The 23962-nt window shown below is 42.2% G+C and overlaps 1 protein-coding gene across 2 annotated transcripts in view; it reads left to right on the top strand.

Moving 5' to 3' along the window:
• Window positions 1-23962, top strand: part of LOC119905037 (inactive dipeptidyl peptidase 10-like) — a 122363-nt gene that overhangs the window by 58960 nt on the left and 39441 nt on the right. For both annotated transcript variants that reach the window (XM_038721724.1, XM_038721729.1), the window contains exons 4-8: window positions 11719-11813; window positions 14898-14972; window positions 16281-16333; window positions 16431-16512; window positions 18403-18523. In XM_038721724.1, the coding sequence (XP_038577652.1) occupies window positions 11719-11813; window positions 14898-14972; window positions 16281-16333; window positions 16431-16512; window positions 18403-18523 (426 nt within the window). The remainder of the gene's footprint in view (window positions 1-11718; window positions 11814-14897; window positions 14973-16280; window positions 16334-16430; window positions 16513-18402; window positions 18524-23962) is intronic.

Here is a 23962-nt window from a genome sequence, read left to right as displayed (position 1 = left end):
ACTTAATGAGTTGGTGTATGAAATGTTAGAAAATAAAATATGAAGATCACAAGTTCTCCAATTCAAGTTTACACATTTATAAATAGATTTTTAAATCATTATAATAACTTCTCCCACCCCTTTCTCTATGCTGTTTCCTCATCTCGGTCTTCCTCTCTTTAGGATTAAGAGGGGGTCCGTTGTGCCCGGGTGCTACTTTGCATTTTTATGCCCGCATTTGCAGTAGCAAATCAAAGCTGTACAGCAAGTCCAAACCTTGCACCCAATGTTACATTTCATCAATAAATCATTTAAACGCATCTGTTGATAGTGTGGGCCTTGCTAGTGAAACAATTTATCAAAACTGCCCATATACGTTGTATTTGTGCAGCAGGGATATTTTGAAGAGCGAGGTGTTAGTGAAAGGTCATGTACTGTGTAAAGTTCATGCTCATATCTTGTGCTGGACATTTGTAATGAGTTTCTTTCTTGCTTGCACAAATGCAAAGTTCGATTTCATTTCAGGAACAGCATGCCTTTGTTGTTCTACAGGATCTCACAGACACACCAGGTGACTGAACAGCAGGTCTGGAAGTTGCAGCTATGACCTATGTAAGATAAGAGAAATCCAGGACAGGGGTGTGTGTGTGTGTGTGTGTGTGTGTGTGTGTGTGTGTGTGTGTGTGTGTGTGTGTGTGTGTGTGTGTGTGTGTGTGTCAGCTATCATGGCTGTTTGTGTGTTGCTGTGAATTACAAATGTTCCGGAGCGACGGATAATGAAATGGCAGACTCCCTGAATCCCCAGTGTAATGGAAACCTGAGAATCTGTGCTTCCTTTTCTTCTTCTGCAGAATGTGCTGCTCTTCCTGTGTTTTTTTTTATTTATTTTTTTGCCAGATAAGAAGAATGACACCCACAGGAATAACACTCATTATCATATGTCTGACCTCTCCTGCTGATTGATGTCATTTTTCATTTTCACATTTAGGTGATCAAGTCCTCACTATTGTGTTGTATTTTGAGTCTGTACATCTCATGAGTAGGCTACTGTGAGACGTAGATATTAGAAACCAAGATTAAACCCACATTTCTTGTCATTGTTAGACATTATAGCCTAGGCATTAGGACAGTCATTTAAACACCATTTAAATCAATGTTACATGGATTTATTTATCCTTAACATGGCACACTATTGTCAATCATTTGCTGAAGTAAAACTCTTGTTATTATGGAATTTGCTACTATCCTGGCATATATCTATTTTGTCAAGTGTTTAAGTGCAATGTAAAGGTCTTAAACAGTACCCACTCAGGTGTTTTTGCTAATTCTTAAACCTGTTTGTCTTCCTGACTGAACTTTTTTTTCCCATCAGGCTATTGTTGTAGAGACACATTCTGACATGTTCAGAGCAGGGAGATATATATTTGGATGGTGGGATTCTGCTAATAATAATATAAGCGTCCTCCATTTTGGACTGGTTCTCTTCATTCCTTCAAGACTCAGTCTGTCAAGACACGTTGCTAATTGTTGGAGAGGGGTCCAACTGCAGACCTCCACTGTCAGGTCACCTCCACTGTCCCACAGGACGTAACGTGATGCATTCTCGGTTGTTTCGCTACTCCACACATTGCAACAGCGGTAGGTGACTGGTTGGCATTATCCAAAACATTGAGTAAAGTCTGAATGCATTGCTCTTGGTATATGTATCACTGTCAATAATGTACATCTAAATCACACAAATTACAGAATGTTACACGTGTGTAAGTTAAGTTATTTGTCGTTCTACATAGGTAACGTTCAGCTACGCCAACGGTGGCTAGCGTTAGCTCCTGAAGTTGCAGGATTAGCTTTTTTTCCTTTGGATAACGTAAGCTACTCATAGACTGTATGTAGCTATAGTGTGTTCTTTTTTTGTAAAGTATTTTGCAAGGGCATAGGTTTGCATTTGTCTTAACATGTTGACGACACTCAGGTTATTTATTTGTCCAAAAGAAGATAAAATAAAAATCTGTATCGTTTAGACCGTTCGGTGTAGCTTTTCACACTTAATGTTAAACAGTGTGCAAAGACCTTGCTGGCTGTATTTTGATCTTAGTTGAATTTAAGTTTATGTACTACGACTGTGTTTCCCTTTCCTGGAGAAAGTTACCCCCTGTCCTGCATGATTTACTCTCTCCCTGCACAGCTGATTGAAGCAGCTTCAGGATTCATAACGAGCTGATAGTTTGAATCAGCTGTTTTGGAGGAGTGAGATGTTTAACATACACGGTTACTTAAACAGTTGTAGCATGACTACTATGTTTTAATACATTTATGAGAATTAATACCAAATTATGAATTTTAATATTCAGAAAATATTAATCCATAAATCTCTCGTTTCGGGGCACCACCAGAGATCCAATTCACCCAGAGTCTCCGGACCTCTGAGTATGGCTTTAATAATTATACAATTATTCACTAGTGATCAGTTAGTTAATAATCGCTCAATTATCTTAAAATCAGTCAGTCAGTCTCATATCGAAGGGGTAAATTCTCGTGGCAGGGACTTGGAGATAGGCAATACACACACAATTCCTTTGGTCACAGTGAAATTTATTAACTAAGGTGAATATAAATGCGGTTAAATATACATCAAAGAAATAAACAATGGCTAAACAATGACAATATGGGATTCTATTGTGGGGAGCATTTGATTCACATGGGCTGCTAATGAACGCAAGCTATGAGTTTTGAGGGTTAAAGATAATCTATTAACAACTATGGGACATGGTCTTACTGCTTGTGTTTCTCCCAGCCCGGTTGCTGGTAAACGGCCTCACACTGGCGAGTTCCGTGCGTTCTCGGTTAGGACAGCTTAAAACTGTCGGCCGGCCGCTTTCTCTGCCAGGGAATTGCTCCGGAGGTCCGTCTTTTGTCGGCTTATTGAAGAAACTTGCAGTGGGGGCCAACCCTGTCTCGGGTTAGAAGTTTGGTCGTCCTTTGTTACTGCTGGCGGGCCCACGTGGCTGGGTCGTCTGAGGGATCAGTGGAAGTTAGCTCGACAGATAAGGCTTAAAAAGAACTTGTTCGTTCTTGAATTAAAACTAGTGTAACTTAACGGGCTGGTAACTTTTGACAAACAAAACCAAAGAAAATAAAACGCAAGTAAAGTTGCTGGAAATGTCGCTGTCGCGGCACTGTTGAGTTGATATCCCAAACCCCCTCCTCCTTCTCTCAGGGAGAGAAAAGGATTTGGAGTAGTCCAAACTTATTTGATATAAAATGCACAAATCCACACAGTTATCCACATAAAGATACTACTCCTCACCACAGCCACTGTTGGCATATCCTAATTTGCGTCATTTAGATGTACAAATATTGATAGTGGTGGATATTTTGATATAACATGCCATGACCCATGCATTCAGACTTTTTAAAAATGTTTTGGATAATGAAAATCTAATCAATTCCTTTTCTAACTGTGTAATCTGTGTGTGTACAGTGAATAAAGTAAAAGTATTATTGCAGTAGGCTATTGTCCCTTAATTTTTAAAAAGTGGATATTTACAAAATTATCGATACAGGGGTGCATGTTGTATTGCATGCGTGTTCATTTTTAGGGATTGTAGAGTTTGATAGTCCACATAGTCCAGCAGGGTTCTAGTTACGGTCTGAGCTCTTAATCATGCATCTGTGGGGGTCAGTAATTCATTTACCAACAACCATTATTTTTAATGACAAATGTACAATATATTAATAAGATAAACACAAACACGTTTTCCAAACGAACTATGCTGCGCACCGCATGAATGTCATTACGACATGATTACGGGAGACCGGGTATGGTTGTAACACTTTTTGCTTCAGCAACTATAACTCACTGAATTTTTTAGCTAGAGTTCTCAAATTTTTATACAAAGTACCCACATATGTTCACTACAAATGGCACCAATTCAGTCCTCTACAAGAATATCACAGACCTTGTGAGTTGATGTCAAATGCAATGTGTTCCCTTGTTACAACCTACCCCAATAGCGGGGTAGGTTGTAACACATGCTGGGGTAAGTTGTAACAATCACACAAAAGAATAAAAAATAGACGCCACACTATATGATAAGCTTCCAAAACAGGTAGTGATATCAAAGAACAATGTTTCTCTCTTGCTGTAACAGACTTTGTCTGATGACTCACGCGCATGTACAGTATGTGTATGTAAATTTATCTATAGAATAAACTTACTTAAAATTATACTTAATAAACTTACTACTAAAATGTAATTAATTAAAGAACATCTCTGTACATCCTTAGGTCTAACTAAAAAGAGGTGTGTGTGTGCGTGTGTGTGTGTGTCAATGTGTGTATATTCTTATTCAGAGTCACATTCAGTGCTTGAAGTGGGCCAGTATTCACCAGTACGTATACCAGCACTTCTATATTTTATTCTTTGGCGTACCGGGACTTTTTCTTGCACACAGGCACTTCTCACAAGCTGCCCATACACTTTTCTACCCTCTCCTCCAGCGAAGACTGAGTATGGAAAAGGTCGAGTGACGATACATACGCCAACATGTGTACAGCATGTGAATGGAGAGTACTGGTCACAGTGCTAACAAATTAATGCTGGTAACCGTAGAGTGTGGGTTTGGTGGGCCCAGACTGCATAGGGCAATCTGGAAAATATTAAAATCAAGAAAGTATCTAGTTTTATGTATCATGGATGGTTGTAACACCCCTGTCAGCCAATGTTTAGCTAGCTAGCTGTATTACCACAGTGGTTTGAAATTAGAAAGGAAAAAATGCATCACATGTTGCCTAAGAAACTATATTTCAATCTGATATAAGTCAAACAATTCTATCTGCAATAGTATAGATACTAAACAAAAAGTAGTCTTGGTCAAAAACTTTACTTTCTTACCTCAAAATCAGTTTTTTCACTATATATTCTGAATGCACCTCTTTCCAGACTTGATAACCACCATGCCTGATTGGGGAGGAAGTAGGTAAATACTGAAATGATCACCTAACACCTATCTTATCTCTATTTGTTGTTTTGTTGGAATTGTTGTTGTTACAACTCTCCCCATGTTACAACCATACCCGGTCTCCCCTAATAATTAATATGATACCATAAAGGGCGGATTTGCGGTCTCTCCTTGAGCATTAGTCTTTGTTGGTTTGTTTCAGGCTTTTAAAACTTGAACTTTATGAGTATCACACACATCTGGGTCAAGTAGTGGGCTGCTGTGTGTGAGAGAAAGTGTTGACCACGTAATGAGCAATGAAGTCCGGTAACGTTCGTTATACTACAGACTCTCATGAAGCTCAAATTGTAGTCCAGTTTCCACAGTTGTCTGTTTTTCTTATTAAATTCAGCTGATAGCAGTAAAATGCCATAGTATATTACTCTTCAAAGGTAAATTATGAATGAGAAGTGTGTGTGTGTTTCTTTTAAGATGACTGGAAGAGAGGCTAATTACACTCTTAATCAATGACAATGTTTTTCTGTGAATGGATGTGGCTAGCTGTATGGACGGAGTTAACGTCATATTTTGACAGAATAAATAAGTAGTACCTGTAAAAAAGATACTGTTACTAGTTGAATGATTGAAGCGATATACAGTGGGCTTTGTTGCTACATTGGCACGTTAAGTGCTAAGTAGAATAGGCTCAAATCAATATGCTATATTTAAGAAATTAGCCTGCTAGTTTCCCGTTACGTCTACGTGCTTAAACTTTATAATTTTTTAATGCGTTTCCTGTCAAATCGCACACTTTTATTTTGTAGTTTTTGCGTGTATTTCCTGTCCTGACCGGCCTGACAGAGTAGGTCTGCAGCGGAAGTGGCCTGACAGTGGAGGTCTGCAGTTGGACCCTCTTGAATTATTGAGGGGCATAAATAAAAGCATGCAAACTCTCCATCATGAAAGCACTGTGCAAATTGTGTATTTGGTCTCTGCTAGTGAATCTGGTGATCACAGAAATTCCAGTTACACTAAATTGATTTCACTCACATTTTGCCATCATATGCGGTACTAGTCAAAAATTTGGACACACTGGACTGGTACTGTATATGCTAGCCTGACCAGATTATTTGATGAACTTTGATGATCTAATGTACATTTCCCAGCATTACTCCTCTCAACTTTCAACAGAGCAGAAGTTTAATCAGTCAAAATAACTGAAAACACCTGTGTGGGTTTGTTACAGATTCATTTGATACAGATGTTGAATGCCTGATTTTGTTTCTAATTGAAGTTTAATTAAGCAAGGATGAGTTTAATTTCATCCCCTGGAGTTTAGCTCCATCCCCTGAAATTATATTATCTATTAATTAAGCTATGGTTGGAGGCAGATTTGACCATGTGTGGTATGAGGAACTGTGTGTGTTTAGAAATGTAAGTTAGGGCTTATTTACCTTAGCAGACATGTTTACAGTTGTATTATTTAGATTCAAGTCGTGGATATGTATCGGCACTTTCAAAAAATGTGGGGAGAAAAAAGTAAGCATTTACAGGCAGAAACTGGTAAAGTAACTTCCACGTGACATGAACACAGCATTAGACTAAAATTCATTCAGACACGTTTACACCATAGCAGGAAAAGCATAATTAGCAGGTGGGTTTCCATCCACCTGTTTTTATGTACAATTTAAATTTGCAGATAAAAACCCCATCTTCATATTTCCATTGTGTTTTCTACATTGCTTTTCACTATTTAATGTTTGACATAATTGAAGTAGGTCATCCTGCTGCACCCTCTTCTTCTGCTATGGTTTAATGGCACCTGACTAGGGAATTAGCACCAGCAGCTGTCTATCTAATATTCGCGTAATAGTGGATGGAAACACGTGTATATATATATATATATATATAAAATATTTGGATAGAAACTTAGCAAATGACATTGACCTTAGTTGAACCAGGGCTCTGGTGTTGGCTTCCTGATAAATCTAAATGATCTAAGTTACACCTGTGATTTTCTTATCATGACAGGTCTAATGCTGGCCGCACACTATAAGGTAATTGGGCTGATTTTTTGGTCCGATTCGCCCCTCCTGACAATTGCTAGGATGTTTCCAAGCCGAGGCTTGTTGGAACTGATTATCGGCCCAAATGATCTGTAGTGTGAGGGGTTTACAGACATATTAAAGACACCAATTCAAAATCAAACAAACAGCCAATGAGAGGGAGCTGACCGGGAAGCGTCACCAGCCTGTTGTGTATTTGCTTGCGCTATAAAGTTCAACTAGGTGATGACGACTGCCTCCATGTTTGTGTATGTTTGAAAGCACATTTGATCATGCGAGTTTCTGTGAGATGCGCCATCATTTAATATAAACGCCAAGTGCGTGGTCCTGATTAAAAATCAGTTAATTCTAACTGTGGTATCCCATGTTTGTAAAATTGGTTAAGATTTGAAAAACCTCTCGTGTGCACCAGGCAGAGATTACCAGCTGAATAGTTTAACATGCACCTGCTCCTAAAGTGATTAGCCAGGTCTCAAGCATTAAACGCAGTATAATTTCAGTTCCCCTTCGAGGGAACTCGAACTGCGTCGGTGACGACACTATGGGAACACCTCTGGGCGTGGCAGGGCTGAAATCATGAATGAAACTACTCCAATCCTATTGCCGTTGCTAGAACGGTAGCGTGTGACGGCGTAACTGGAGGCGTATTTCAGCACGCCGGCACACCGGACACATTAGCTTTTTTCTATTCAGCAGGCACTCTGGCATGTTTGAGACTACTCAGAAGAAAGCAACCACAAGAAGATCTAGTTACCTGGAAGGAGAAGCAGAGGCGATGGCCGGTGAGCAGTTCAGACAGTGTGTCTTTCCATGCCCGCGCTACATCATGGCTGGGGAAACTCATGCCCTGTGTGTTTCCTGTCTGGGGATGCCGCATGCCCAGGCAGCTCTCGAGGGGGCTGCTTGCGGTCATTGCGAGGCCCTGCCCCTGAGGGTGCTGAGGTCCCATGCGGCTCTCTTTCCCGGAGACGGCCGGATGCGTTCTCCCCGTGGCTCGGGCCTGGCGGTCGCTGAGGCAGCGCAGCGGCTTCGGTCATGGGGCTCCCAGCGCGACATCTCCGAAGGCATCGGGACTGCCGAGGCTTTTTCCCGTTCCTCGTCTGCTGGCTCCGACTCCCCTCTTCCCCGTTCGGGAGCCCGCTTTTCGGCTTCTCCCGCTCGAGGTGTAAGCCCAGAGAGGCTGCAGCTGTCCGGCTCTGAGGAGCTGGATGTGCTCAGCATTATGGAGGAGGAAGACTTCCGGGAGCCGGAGCAACGTCATCAGTCAGCGCCAAGCTATGACGAGCTCTTGCAGGTGGTGACACGGGCATTGGGCAAGCTCCAGCTTGATTGGCCGCAGGCTGTGCCAGACACACAGGCTGCCAGTAAGCTGGATGAGCGCTTCCTGTGGCGCCGCGCAGACGTTGCGGGTGTTAAGGGTTTCGGTTATGGGACGATGCCCCGGGCTGAGGATGCTTTGGCCAGCTATCTCTCGCCCGGTCTTGCGTCGTCCCTTAAAGAGCCTACAAGCCATGACGCGTGACATCTGCTCTGGTGGGCAAGGCGTACATGGCGGCGGGCTTGGCTGGTGCGAGCCTGCACACGATGGCGGTTTTGCAGGCATACCAGGCCGACCTTCTGAAGGACATGGACTCAGGAGGGGGCCCCTCTGAGGAGGACATCGCTGAGCTCCGCAGAGCTATGGATTTGTCTCTCCGAGTCACAAAAGAGACGGCCCGCGCCATTGGCCACTCCATGTCGGCGCTGGTGGCCACGGAGCGGCACCAGTGGCTCAACCTATCGGGCATCCAGGTGAGGGAGAAGACCTTCCTGCTCGATGCACCGGTCGCGACCTCTGGCCTCTTTGGCGAGGTGGTGGACGCCGTCGTCAGCAGGTTTCAGCATGCCAGGACGCAAGGGGAGGCGTTCCAGCAGTATCTCCGGTGCTGGTCTGGGTCCAGGATGGCGACGGCTGCAGAGAGACGGTCCCAGCCGTCGTCCAGCTCTTACCGCCAGAGCCAGAGGCACAGTGTCGCTTCTCGGGGTCCCCCTCAGCGCACCCGGGACTCGAGGCGGCGTTCTCGCCCACAGCCCCCCGAGACAACGGCTCTCCGTTCTTCAGTCTCGCCGGGGTCGGGGGAAAAGGTCCTGAGAAGGTTCAGGATGCCCACCATCCCCACCATCGTCAGTCACATCCAATCCGAGGATTATTATTATTATTATTATTAGGACGCATATTTCCACATCTCCATACGTTCACCAAATGCATGGATGCAGCTCTGGCCCCGATGAGGCTCCAAGGCGTCCGCATACTGAACTACATCGACGACTGGCTCATCTTGGCTCAGTCTCGGGAGTTAGTGGTTCGGCATCGAGATGTCGTCCTCGCCCACCTTCAGCGTTTGGGGCTGCGGCTCAACGTGAAGAAGAGCGTGCTGACGCCCGCCCAACGGACTACGTTCCTAGGGGTGGTGTGGGACTCAACGATAATGCGGGCCCACCTGTCGCCTGCACACGTCGGGTCCATTTTGTCCTCAGTGACCAGAATGAAGCTAGGCTGCACCATCACTGTGAAACACTTTAAGAGGGTGTTGGGTCTCATGGCGGCAGCGTCCAGCGTAATCCCGTCTGGCCTGCTGCACATGAGAGCCCTGCAGTGGTGGTTAAAATCCAAGGGAATCTCCCCGAGGGGAAATCCGTTCTGTCTGATACGGGTTACGAGCAGGTGCCTTCGTTCCCTGTCAGTATGGAGGAAGCCTTGGTTTCTGTCCCAGGGTCCCGTGTTGGGAGCGTCATGTCGCCGGACAATTATTTCGACAGGGGTGGGGCACGGTCATGGACGGCCGCTTTGCGAGAGGCTCCTGGCAGGATCATCATTTCTCTTGGACCCAGAATCAGGGAGCAGACCGGTTGTCGAGACAGGGGCTGAGGCCCGGGGAATGGAGACTCCACCCCCACGTGGTGGAGTTATTATGCGAAAGGTTCGGCCCCATAGACGTGGACTTGTTTGTGTCTCGAGAGACTACGCACTGTCCCCTGTGGTTCTCCATCTCGCCCCCACCCCCACTAGGGCTGGATGCAATGGTGCAGACGTGGCCGAGGCTGCGTCTGTATGCCTTTCCCCCAGTCGCTCTGCTCCCGGGGGTTCTGGAGCGGGTCCATCAGGACGGTGTCAGCCTACTGCTAGTAGCCCCGTTTTCCCCGGTTCTCTGACATAATATCGCTCCTCGAGGGCCCGCCATGGCAGGTCCCCCTGAGGAGGGACCTGCTGTCTCAGGCGGAGGGCCAGGTCTTTCACCCTTGCCCCGCCCTGTGGAGACTGTGGGTCTGGCCCCTGAGAGGGCCCAGTTCCTTGAGGCGGGCCTGACGGCGGGAACAGTCGAGACGCTGTGAGAGCCCCGTCCAAGAGAAGGATGTACAGCCTGAAGTGGAATGTGTAGAGAACGGGCGGTGGACCCAGTTACCTGCCCGGTGACTATGGTACTGGAGTTCCTCCAGGACCGTTTCTCTGCTGGCCTTTCCCCATCCACACTCAAGGTATATGGCAGCGTTCCACGCCCCTCTGAGGGACGGGCCTCTGGGGAGGCTTCCACTGGTCGTGCGCTTCCTCCGTGGAGCCCGGAGGATGAGACCCGTGACTCGTTCCAGGTTTCCCACTTGGGACCTGGCAGTGGTTCTCGAAGCACTGGCTGAGGCCCCCTTCGAACCCCTGGAGTCGGCTGAGGCCAAGCACCTGACCCTTTCTCCTTTCTATCACCTTTCTGAGGAGTGAGGTTTCTCCTCAATGCCTGGAGTTTGCCCCGGGGAGGCAGCTGGCTGGGCCACTCCTCACACTTTCATCCGGTTTTACAGTCTGGACCTTCCTTCTGCACCCGGCACCCGTGCACTCTCCTCTTAGTCGTGCCTACGGGTTACTGCACGCTGGGGGGCAGTCGGAGGCGGAGGCGTGGCATAGTGGGTATCTCGTTCCCATAGTGTCGTGACCGACGCAGTTCGAGTTCCCTCGAAGGGGAACGTCTTGGGTTACGTATGTAACCCTTGTTCCCCGAGAAGGGGAACGAGACACTGCGTCGGTCCGCCACACCTCACCCCGCCTGGAGTGCCTTGCTTCATAGCAAAGAGCTAATGTGTCCGGTGTGCCGGCGTGCTTATATACGCCTCCAGTTACGCCGTCACACGCCGGCAGGGTGAAATCCAAGGGATCCCGAGGTTCTAGCAACGCCAATAGGATTGGAGTAGTTTCATTCATGATTTCAGCCCTGCCACGCCCAGAGGCGTTCCCATAGTGTTGTCACCGACTCAGTGTCTTGTTCCCCTTCTCGGGGAACAAGGGTTACATAAGTAACCTGAGACGTTTTCCTTATGTGAGTCTAAAACATGTTAGTTAGGTTTCAAACTTACAAACTCAACTAAAAGCAAGTCTAACCAGCACGAGTCTAATGAGCACAATTAGTACCACCTGTTGCAGTTCAGCCCTCTGCAGCTCTACTGAAATCTCATACTGCATTGGTACAAATTCACACATATCTATAATAATAATATTAATCCATAACTGTGACCTGGATAACTGACAACATTCACATACAAATTCACACATACATTTACACATACACCTGTATAGTAATGTAGTATTGCTTTTATTAGGTGAGATCACCTTCTGCAGCCTCACAGTTCAGTTCAGTTGGTCCTTATGTGCAGCTCCGTGATTTTGATGTGATATCCTGCTATTAATGTTTCTGTGTTTCCTCTCTCAGATTCCGAGTTGGTGTACAGGAACCGCGACGGCCACGTCATCAAGTTTAACTTCGCCTTGAACGAGACGGAAGTCATCCTGAGCAACAGCACATTTGTACGTTTTATACCCCCTTTTTCTAAGCTTTTGTTAATTATTACATCAACATGATATAATCTAATCCTATACGGAAGAGGATTAGAGCCACATAAAACACAAAATGTGTTTTGAGTTCTGAGTTATTCTGAAATACATTTTTCACATGTGGCCCTAATCCTCTTCTGTCATCTCATGATTATTTCACTACTTTAGAATTTGTGTCCAGTTGCTGCAAAGCAGTGAATTTAAGCACCTTTGCAACAGTTTTAGATGACGCGTGTGTGGGGTTGCATTACTTGTGATAGCGCATAAATGCTAACCTGATAAAATTCCAATTTCAGTGACAGTCATTTATTTAAACTCTGCCTGCTCAGTTACCTCTTCTGCCTTCCCTTAATATATAGCAGATCATATATCAGAAAAATAGTTTTTTCTTATTTATCATATTTTATATTCTTATTTTATTTCCCTGAGGGGAAAGTGTCTTGCAGTCAGGCATTAAATACAATGCATGCAGGCTTGAATATCCACAATACTACATAAAACATAATAAAACACGTAAAACTTGATATAGGTTGGTAAAACCTTTTCTAAAACTACTTGTGTACATCCATGCATCCATCTGATGTGACTGCTGCTGTAAAACCCGATCAATATTGGTAACTTTTTTTCACAGGATTATTGGTATTTTATATACTCTTCAAAACATAGCTATTTACAAGACTCTTCCAAAGATTTTAAAGTTACAAAATGATGAAAATAAAGTAGACAGCGCTCCAAAAGAGATTTGTATTTTTTTTATCTGGGGCTCCATAAAAAAGACAGAGGTATATGCATAGTATATGTGGGAACAGGCCTCTTAACATTGCTGCCGGCCAGTCCTCAGCACTATTCTTTAAAAGAAGAGACCGAGCTGCTCTCTCCTTGTCTTGCTGGTGTGATTGGATCCCCAGAGCTGCAGGAAACATGTCAGACCTGCCGGCGGTTACCTGCAGAATCAGAATATGATAATATCCTGCTGAGAGCGTTGTGTACCCAGCTGTCTGCACTGTCTGTGAGGTGCTCAGGCTTTAAGACCGCTCACCTAAACTCACCTCGTCTCAGCACAATTACCGGAAAGAGAGCGATTCAGTTTGAAACATTAATTTAGATTATGCCTGCTTGTAATGCAGCCAAATCACTTAACAGTTAGTAAAGTGATCACATTTGTGACCAACTTAAAGTAAACCGCAAAATGAATTTACTTTAATGAATTTACTTTAATGAATGTAAACCAGAACGTCCATTATGCAGCAGCTTATTACCACTCATATTTAAGTTTTGTGGCGGAAGAAGTCAGGTAACGTAGAATAAAGAGCAACTAAGTCAGTGTAAGGAGGGTGCATGGACGTGAGAAGGAAACTTAGGGCTTTCACTCAGAAGACTGAGGTTTCGAGTCCCGTTGAAAGAAAGTCAAAGTTGACATATTTAAAGTTTTAAGTGAAATAACATTTCATATGTGACTTTTGTTGTGTGACATACGTATTGTACGTACCACGATCTTTTCCTAAACCTAACCAAACTACAAGCGTTTCACAAGGTTTACCATGTTTTAAATATCATTTGACTTAGGTCACCTGACTTACATAAGGTCTGGTACGCCTTTCGCTGGACTGGTACTTGCCAACGTTTGTACTTGTCATTTTGGGGAACAGTTGTATACATCGTTGTGCTTTCTAACGGATGTATATGTCGTTTTGGGACAATCTACCTCTTTTGACGTTTAGGCGAGGACGTGGTGTTCAGGAACAACAAAATATGTCAGTATTTGTAAACTAAACATCCTTTAGATGCTTTACAATTTAACCAGGAATACTAACGTTTAATAAAAGCAGGACAAATTTAGCTGTTTTCTAATACATCATTATAATCCTGCAATTCCATGACACTCATACTCCATAAACCATAAACCTTTTACTCTCAGCCTCTTGCCTTCTCTGTAGAACACCTTTTTTAATAAAAATGTTTCTTTGAAGGGCTTTGGCTCCTTTCCTGCCTCCCTCTTTTCAGAATTGTCCCACACGATTATAGCTTGTGCTTTTAATGGTTGCATAAGGGGATTTGATGAGGATTTGAAGCCCCGCAGTAAGCTCGTCAAACTATGCAAGCGAATTCAAAAAGCAGAGGTGGGCTTATTGTTGGGAAGTCACTGATACGTCCCAACCCCAAAATTGCGAACTGAACACACTGTCTGGCTGCACAGCTTTCATCACTGCTGGAAAAATAGCTGGAGATTTGAGTTATTACACAAAAAACAAATAGGAGACATTTTCAGGCAACAAAAGAAGAGCGTCCAAGAGAGAAATAATCTCATTTTTAAATAACACATGTTTTTTAAGGTCTTACTAATTGTTCCGTCTCACTGCACAACAGTTGAAAAGTGACTCTGGACATCTTTTGAAATGTCGACCACCCCGTCCTCTCCCAGAAATGTCAAAACCCTCCGTGGCTCCCGCGTGGTTTTCTGGCCTTTAGTTGCAAGATTAGTTTCATGCTGCCTTTTTTGTCGTTGTCATGGGATGAAAGCTGGAAATATAAACAATGAAAGCAGACAGAAGAGCTTTATAAATCACCAAGATGCACCTCTTTCTTTTCTTATGATGTATTTCTCTTCCGTTCAGGAAGCATATATTTGATTCATCAGTGTTTTCTTTTTTGTCTATGAATTCTTCATATAAAAACATGACAAGACTCTGCTGCCAACCAGTCTTTCTCATTTGTACCCAAAGTGGTAAAACAATTCATGTTTTCTGACTAAATACCTGCAAAACTCATCAGCTGTACCTCGGTAGTACAAATGCTAACACTCTAAACTCAGTGGTAATTGTTATTTCTAAGTAGCTAATAAACATCTAACAGTGTGTCCTTGTTTGCTCACTTGCATATTTGTTCATTTATATAAGTTATCTACTTATCATTTACTTATTTATTGTACGTATTTGTTTGTAGTATTGCTTTCCACTTAATGTATCAGTTTCTTCTGTTTAACAAAATCATTGTGAAATAAAGAAAAGTCTACAAAGAAAAGTGTTGAGTCTAAAAATCTACGTTTTCCTTTGTAAGGTGGCCTTCAAGGTGGCAAAGTACTCGCTCTCTGCAGATCTGAAGTATGCGCTCTTTGCTTATGATGTCAAGCAGGTGAGTTTCAAATTAAAGTGCTTCTCCAACCCACAACAATAAATCAAAATCACTTGAACTTTGCCATTTTCTCTTTCTTAAATTCAAATAGACTTTAGTTTAAAAGATTAACTTTGATGCTTTGGCGTCAGATGCTGGACCGAACACTTAACTTAACAGTTCTCCCTGCATTGGACAGGTGTGTTTGTTGTGTTTCTGTTTTGTTGCCTTTACTTGTGGGGTTTGTGCTGCTTGTGCATTTGCTCTTTGTGTATTCTTGATAAATAGTGTTTTTTTGTGTGTGTGTCATACCATTCAGCTGTCCACCATGAGGCTCCTCAAAGTCAAGGTTTTTCCATTGATTTTTAGATTTGTTTGCAAACAGATGGATCCAGGCTCAGGTTTAGAAACACTGCAGCAGCTGAAACACCAGAGGAGGACGTTTGTGTGTCCTGCAGTATATTCTGTAAAAATTGCCAGATCCAAACCACATCTTAAGGGCATCTCAATGAAATGGACGCATGTTTAATTATAGAAAAAAGTCTGTATATACAGAAACACTGATTTCTTCTGCATTATCTTCTGCACATTTCACTCCACTTCTCTTCTGCATAATAAGGCTTAATTGATTGCACTCCAGTTGTATTTGTTGCCAGGGCATAGCAAAATCCCTCTGAGGTACAAGTAGCACAACTTCCTGAGATTTTTAGTGACTCTCAATTGAATTTCTTTCAGTTAATGCTTCGCCATGCGTGAAGGGAAATCAGCTGTGTGGGACACACATAGCACAGTTCACCTGGCAGTGAAGGAAAGGAGAAAGTCTTGGGGATTTGGGCCTTAAAAAAAGTGTTGATTTCTATAAATAGGTCAGGCTGAATATTTGATTGAGTGTAAACATATAGCTTTCATGCAGAGCTGGCACAAGCTGATACAGAATACATATGGAACTGTCAGACAGTGTTACAAAGCTACTTTGGGGGAAATAAAAGGGGAAATAAACACTGGATGTTAAGGGGTTGAGTAAAAGTTGTTTTTATCTGCAAAGCTTGAGACATTATCCTTTTGAGAAATAAAACCCATTTCACACAACTTTAAGCAATAATATATAATAAATATATATTTTTAAAAATTGTGTTTAAATTGTTGGTTCCATTGTTTTCTGTTTATATAAACCCAGTTTTGTTTTTGTTAGTTATTAGCTGCTCCAGTTCCTCCATGCGGACGTCTTAAGCTTCATGTCTTTTCTTGATTTAGAGAGGCTGACGCTGCCACGGGGGGTATCACAAATGGACTTTGCATTGTATGTGATGAGTTGAATTCTCGTTGCAGATGTACAGATATTCATACACGGCATCTTTCATCATTTACAACATATACACGAGGTGAGGTTTACCTTTGTCATGTTTGCAAGCACCTGATGCACACGGTGGCATTCAGAAGCAGATGGTGATTTCTAACATGTGTGCGTTTGTGTATCAGGGAGGTTTGGGAGCTGAACCCTCCGGAGGTTCAGAACGCAGTGCTCCAACACGCTGCTTGGGGAAGACAAGGACAACAGCTGGTAAGGCTGCGTGTTTGTGTTTATGTGATTCTTGCTGTTGCTTCTCCATCTTTTCCTCTCCTCACTGTCTGTTTATAAATTCATGCTGCCTCGTCTCTCCGGAGGGATTTGATCCAACAATGATCTTCTTTTCTTCCTGTTTTTACAGTATAGGCTCTGTTTACATCCTCACTGAGCTGTGTCTGCCTGTTTCTCTGCTTGTCTTAGAGTCAGTCTGCTCTGCCACTGACCTAATTCCAGCTTTACATTACACACATGATGTCTCGTATACAGATGAGTGAGGACTTCTGCACCAGATCTAGTGTTATTTGAGCCAAGAAAGTATAGGTGACACTTTATTTTACAGGTTTTCATAATAGTTTATTAAGGATCTCACTGCAATGAAAAATGAAGACTGTGTTTAACACATAAAATTTATCCCAACACTGTTTTTTATTTACCAAAGATTAGAAAATATATATAACTACTTTATTTGACCTCAGAACAACTTCTTGTTGAAAAAACTATTGAAAAAAAAACCCACAATAAAAGCCAGCCAGTGTGTTGCTAGTTTTAATGTGAAGGAGCAGCATTAGGAAAGTTCAGGTCTTCATTAGCAGTAACTAAATACAACTCTGATATGGAGTTGCAAGAGTGAACTGTATATAAACAAAGATCCAAATATAAAGAGAAGAAGGATTCCTGCACATACAAACACACACAGATGTTTTCTTTTTTGTTTGTCTTATGCTCAGGTCAAAAGTGAAAAACTCTGGGAAAAAGTTATTACACAAATTACACAATCTCTGCAAACTAATAAGACTAACATGTGCTAATGAGAATAATAAAGGTGTAATTGGTCTAACATGTACAACAGAGATTTAGAGAGGAGTCAATCAAACGCGGTCTGTACACAGAGCAGGATTACTCAAGCAAAGTAATCATCATCTCCTGGGTGGATGTGCAAGAACCTAATAAGGGTTTTCTGTCATTAAGAAGTCAATAACTGCTCATAAACATTCCCCCATTCTTATCTTCATTCCTAGAAGCTTAGTATAAAATTGTTCTTTCCAGGAAATTGTAATATAAACAAAAGAAATAAGGAGACATCACACTATCTAAAGTTTTCAATATCTTTGGAAGTACCCTCTCTTACAAAATTTGTTAGCTAATTGCTAAATACCAGTGTTATATTTCAGAATAAATATTTGGCCTAATCCATTTGTAATGGTAATCCATTGGTAATACTTCTGATTGTCAATCTGGGATCATTTATAATCTCAGAAGATAAATAGTTTTCATAGTTATTTAATAAAAGAAAGCTTTGTTGTTTCTGTCCTTTTATTAGCAGTTCCTTACGTTTGTGTGGCAGCTATTTTTATTCTAATATTTCTATGTTTGGGTTGCAGCATCCTTTTGAGGCTGACCTTTTATGTCTGATTGGATAACTGACTAAGATTCAGACATGTATCTTTTGGTACTCAGCAGTATGAAAGCTCAGTTTTCCAAAATGGCTGCTGTGTGACTAATGGATATTCAACAGAGCTGGGGGAAATAAATAAAAAAGGTGAAATGCTTTCCGTGCAGGAGAAAAATGATTTCAGGAGGATATTTGGCGAACATGCAGGATGTGTCGGGCTGATCGAATGCAAATATTAAAACACTGATGGAAGGAGTAGAGTAAACACACACACGTTTGCTGCGTGGTGAGATAACCATGCAGCGGCTTTAATATAAAAAAAAAAATCTCATCAGAGAGGAAATCAAAAACTAAAACAAATTGAACGGACGAGCAAAAACTCAGATTCAGGAAGTGAAAAAGAGCGGTGAGGAACACAACTAACAAAATAAACATAGGTATGTGCTCATGCATGACTGTGAGTGAACAACTGATATTTTCTTTGTCTTTAGATCTACATCTTTGAGAACAACATCTACTACCAGTCAGACGTGAGGAGTAACTCCCTGAGAATCACCTCCTCTGGGATGGAGGGAGTCATCTTCAATGGACTTGCCGACTGGTTGTACGAAGGTGAGTTCAGTCACAACAGCTCTGTACACAGGCTGTTTCTGCCGGGTTTTGGGGGTTTATTTCACAAATTAATTTTTATTTTTTTTAAACTGATTCTGACTCAATAGACTCAAGACCATATTTCTAAATGAATGGGTACCATCTGCCATTTCAACCTTTTTTCACTAATAAAATTGAAGGAAGTATTTGAGAAAGTACTTTGTACATAAAAACATGATGTGCTTAAATGATATGTAGTTCTATACTACTTATGTTTTATTACATACATTTTTCATCAGGGGCCCTGTACAAAAAGCATTCATAAAGAGTAGCCTACTAAATTGCGTGTGCATTCTAAAATTTTGCACGTGCAACCTGTTATGGGTGATTTACTAAGAATTATTGCGTAGATGACAACAGGAGCAAACACAATGGAGGTGGGAGTATTTAAATGAGGGTTTTGCGTGTTTTAATGATTTCTGCCATGGAGAGTCGGGAGGGAAAGCAGCCACTGCATAAAAACCTTGGTTTGTTTCATTCAGTGCGTCCCGAGTATGTGGAAATCGTATGTACCTGCCCATCCTGCTTGAGATTGAACTAAGTACTTGGGCCAGCCACCTGGAAAAACTGCTTTGGGAAACCTCAGCAGAAACAGATACAGTTTGCTGGAATGACCCAGACGTGAGGAAATGCAGCTCGTGCTTCTTCCAGCCAGAGGGAACAATCGCCAACTGTCCGCACCGTGTCCGGTCGCTCCGTGATCTCCTGGTCCTGACTCTGTACGCCCCATTCCTTCTGTGATACCTACAATGGGTTGTGTCGCTATTTAGACCGGCACGCTGTAAACAGTTGATGATCGTTCCCTCTGGCTGGATGAATTTTACGCGTGATCCGTGCACTACTGCAGTTGGGGGCTCGCCGCAGTGCCACGCAACTTTCTAAATTCTTCCATCTCACGGAGAAAAGAAGTCAGGTCTAAACGAAATTTGCTTTATTGGCATGAATGTTAATACAACAGTATTGCCAAAGCTAAAGGAAAATTAAAAAATAATTCTATTCATATAGTTCATTGAAAGAATGATTTTATTTCTATACATTGGATATAGAATAATATTATCTAATATTGTTCATACATATTCTTTCATTATGGCTGTGTCTCCTTCTGGCAACAATAACAGAAGCCATCTCTGCACAACACTTGGTGGTTTGCACCTTCCTTTCAAACGTATTAAATACAGAGGCTGTGTGAAATTGCGTTTAGGCTTGGTAGATCACATTGCATGTAGTAAATAAATGTATTTGCTTGTTACACCCCAAATTGCATATTCATCAAGACAAAAGTAGTAAATGAACAACAGGTGCTATCTTGTGCTTTTGAAAGACGTCATTCTGCGTGCACACCGTGATCAGATCAGCTTACATGCAAATTTACTGGTGATATCAAGTTTGCACACGTTTTCACTCACACAGACCTTTAGTAAATCAGGCCCTATGTACATTATTCTGGAAATACTTCCATGGTAGTTATTATTACTTCATCTTCATCAATAAAATCTTTCTGGTCATCGTCACCTCTTCCGCCAAGAAAACACCACCGTGCTGTTGATCATGGTGTGCTAGCTGACTTAGCCAGGTAAGCTGGGGAAAATCCTGGCTACAGCCCTGTCTCTGTCGGGCTGTTAGCTCGCTTACGAACAAGGGTCCCCTGATCTACGATCTTTTGCAGGACAACAAATTTGACTTCAGAATCAGAAATACATATATTGATCCCCGAAGGGAAATTCTGTGTTACAGTTGCCCACATTGCACAAGGGCAAATGAATATAATAAAGAGAGTGGTATATAGAGAAGTATATAAATATCAGAGTAAAAATATAAAATAATATAAGGAGTGTGGATATGTACAGTATTTACATAGTTAAAGGAATTGTTATGATACAGTATTTACATAATTAAGGAATTGTTATGGTGAACAGTAATAAGGCATAAATAGTAGCAGCAGAGTATTGCACATTACAGGTTATTTCAGTAATTCCATTCAAAAAGTGAAACTTGGGTATTATATTCATTCATTACAAACAGACTTATATTTAGGATTTTTAGAAATGTTGGCCAACTGAAAAGTATGAACATGAAAAGTATGAGCATGTACAGCACTCAACACTTAGTTGGGGGGCTCCTTTTTGCCTGAATTACTGCATATTCTAATTATATGACCAGCCCCTGTATAATTTAAGCAGGTGTTATTGCACAAAACGGATAATATTGTCCAGTTTAAAACTAACTAACTGTCCATGTGTCAGACACTTAGAGGGAGGAGTTATAAAGTTTGATGGCCACAGGCAGGAATGACTTCCTGTGGCGCTCTGTGGTGCATTTTGGGGGAATAAGTCTTGCACTGAAAGTGCTCCTGTGTTTGAGCAGCACGTCATGCAGTGGGTGGGAGACATTGTCCAAGATGACATGTAGCTTAGACAGCATCCTCCTCTCTGACACCACCAACAGAGAGTCCAGCTCCACCCCCACAACATCACTGGCCTTGCAGATCAGTTTGTTGAGTCTGTTAGTGTCCGCTACCCTCAGCCTGCTGCCCCAGCATGCAACAGCAAACAGGATAGCCACCACAGACTCATAAAACATCCTCTACATCGTCCTGCAGATGTTGAAGGACCTCAGCCTCCTCAGAAAATAGAGACGGCTTTGGCCCTTCCTGTAGAGGACTTGAGTGTTCTTGGCCCAGTCCAATTTATTGTCCAAGTGCACTCCCAGGTATTTATAATCTTCCACAATGTCCACAGGGACCCCCTGGATGGAAGCAGGGCTCACTGGTGCCTTGGCTCTCCTTAGATCCACAACTAGCTCCTTAGTCTTTGTCACGTTGAGCTGTAGATGGTTCTGCTCACACCTTGTGCCAGACTGAAACCTGGCAGCAGCAGAACTATTACGCACAACTCAACGAGGCTGTACCACCCGGGTTTGACATCTGTCAATCGCGCAGGTCAGGTCGAGGAGGCGGGTTTACAATACTTTTCAATGACAAATTGAAAGTGTCCTCTGCCACCACCCCTGCCTCCAATTCATTCGAATCCATAGTCCTGCAAATAAATGGGCCAGTCCCTAACATATTAGCAACTATCTATCGTCCACCCAAGTCTTGCAATAATACTTTTTTAACTGATTTTAATTTATTTCTAACATCCATCTGCTCCATTGCCCCCAATGTCATTATTCTGTCAATATTCATATGGACAACAGTAGCAACACTCACACAAAGGACTTCTCCTTTTGGACTACAACAGTATGTTGATTTTCCCACTCATAACAAAGGACACATCTTAGACCTCATCTGTTTCTCTGGTCTAACCCCTTTTAATTGCACTGCATCTGACTTGCCCATCTCTGACCATAAGTTAATTTCTTTTAATGTCAACTTACCACTACCCAAAATTAATCCACCCTGCTCCATCTCATTTTGAATTTCATTTCATTTCATTTTTCAAAAACAAAATTGACAACATCAATCAACAGCTACCCACCTCACATAATGGTGCACTTTATCCACCTACCTCTGCCCCCCCCTCTACTTTATTATCTAGTTTCCTACTCCCAACTGTCACTGAAATATCTGACCTTGTCCAGAAATCCAAGTCATCCACCTGCCAGCTTGACCCTCTCCCTACCTACCTAGTTAAAATCTGCCTACCCTCCCTCTCCTCTCTTATAACTAACATCATCCACTCCTCTCTTATTTCTGCTCATGTCCCCTCTTCTCTCAAAACTGATGCTATTACCCCTGTACTAATGAAACCTGGTGCAAATCCAAGCGACCTAAATAATTTCAGACCAATCTCCAACCTGCCATTTATTTCAAAAAACTGTTGCTGAGCAGGTCCATACTCATCTCATCAACAATAACCTCTATGAACAGTTTCAATCTAGTTTTTGCCCTCTCAGCACAGAAACAGCACTAATCAAGGTCACCAATGACCTACTAATGCCTGCTGATTCAGGTCTTCTTACCATACTTATCCTTCTTGATTTGACTGCTGCCTTTGATACCATCTCTCACAATATCCTCTTGCCTCCATTGGTATCATCAACACATCACCTCAACTTTTTCACATCATACCTATCTGGCCGTACTCAGTTTGTACAACTTAAAAATGTTCAAACACAACCCTCCCCAGTCACCAGTCATGTTCCCCAGGGATCAGTCCTGGGGCTACTCCTTTTTATAATTTATTTACTTCCCCTTGGTTCTATTCTCAGGAAATATCCAATGTCACTGCTACGCTGATGACACCCAGCTCTATTTGTCCACCAAACCTACGGTTATATTCCCTCCATCTTCTCTAACTGACTGCTTAGATGAAGTTAAAACCTGGTTCACTCAAAACTTCCTCAAACTAAACAGTGATAAAACTGAAATTCTCCTTGTTGGCTCCAAATCCACCCTAGCAAAATGTCCAAATTTTGCTTACCTCATAGACAATTCCACTGTCTCCTCCTCCCCCATGTCAAGAGTCTTGGTGTCATCCTTGACAGCACACTTTCCGTTGAAAAACACATTAATAATCTTACCTGGTCTGCTTATTTCCATTTACACACCATCAACCGCTTTCATCCTTCACTTACACAACATAACACTGCTACTCTCATCCACGCTCTTGTCACTTCCCATATTGATTACTGTAACTCCCTTCTCTCTGGTCTACTTCACAAGTCCTCCTTCAAAACTTCACTCAAAACCCACTTATTTCTAAAGGCCTACCCCACATAACTCCACCTTCCACCGGCTTCGTGATGAACTGCTTTCGTTTACTTTTACATTTTAATCTTCAAATTGTGTCTTGTTTTTTATTTATTGTATTTTTTATTTATTGTATTTGTCTCCTTGAAATGTATTTTAACTGTTTTAATCTGTAATGTGTCCGTGAGTGCTATGAACGGCGCCCACAAATAAAATGTAGTATTATTATTATCTCATTATACAACCCTGTGTTGTAAAATTATAAATAAAATCTACCTTGTAATAAGTAGTGTTTTGATGAATCTGTCTCGTGTCCTTTCAGTCGCCAGGAGGCACAGAGAAAGGTGTGATCAGAGGTCGAGAATATAGTTTTGGGAGTTCACTGTGCATCCTCACTTCAGCTCTATGAAGCGTTTCAAAGATTTGTCTTTTGCATTATAAATGCAGCAGCACAGAATAGACAAACTAGGCAGAATGGCGATGAAAAATCAACAACACGCCTCTACAATCCATTAAGTCGCTGCGTAAACAAATTCAGTAATGTGGTGATGGTCTGCGCCGTTTGTACAGAGAGCAGCACAAACACAGACTGGGGAACGATGGGGAACATTATAGACTCATTTCTGTTTGTAGATTTACTGCAAGCTGTGTATTTTCTCTTTTTGATTTGCTTTAGATTGTAACCATTTGGCTGATGTTTTGACAATGAA

Source organism: Micropterus salmoides, unplaced genomic scaffold (assembly GCF_014851395.1).
Source record: "Micropterus salmoides isolate LMB-PRFRI ecotype aquatic unplaced genomic scaffold, ASM1485139v1 Ms_hic_scaffold_1, whole genome shotgun sequence".
NCBI lineage: Eukaryota > Metazoa > Chordata > Actinopteri > Centrarchiformes > Centrarchidae > Micropterus > Micropterus salmoides.
The sequence above is the reverse complement of the archived record's forward strand: the minus strand, read 5'-3'. Positions and strand labels throughout refer to the sequence as shown.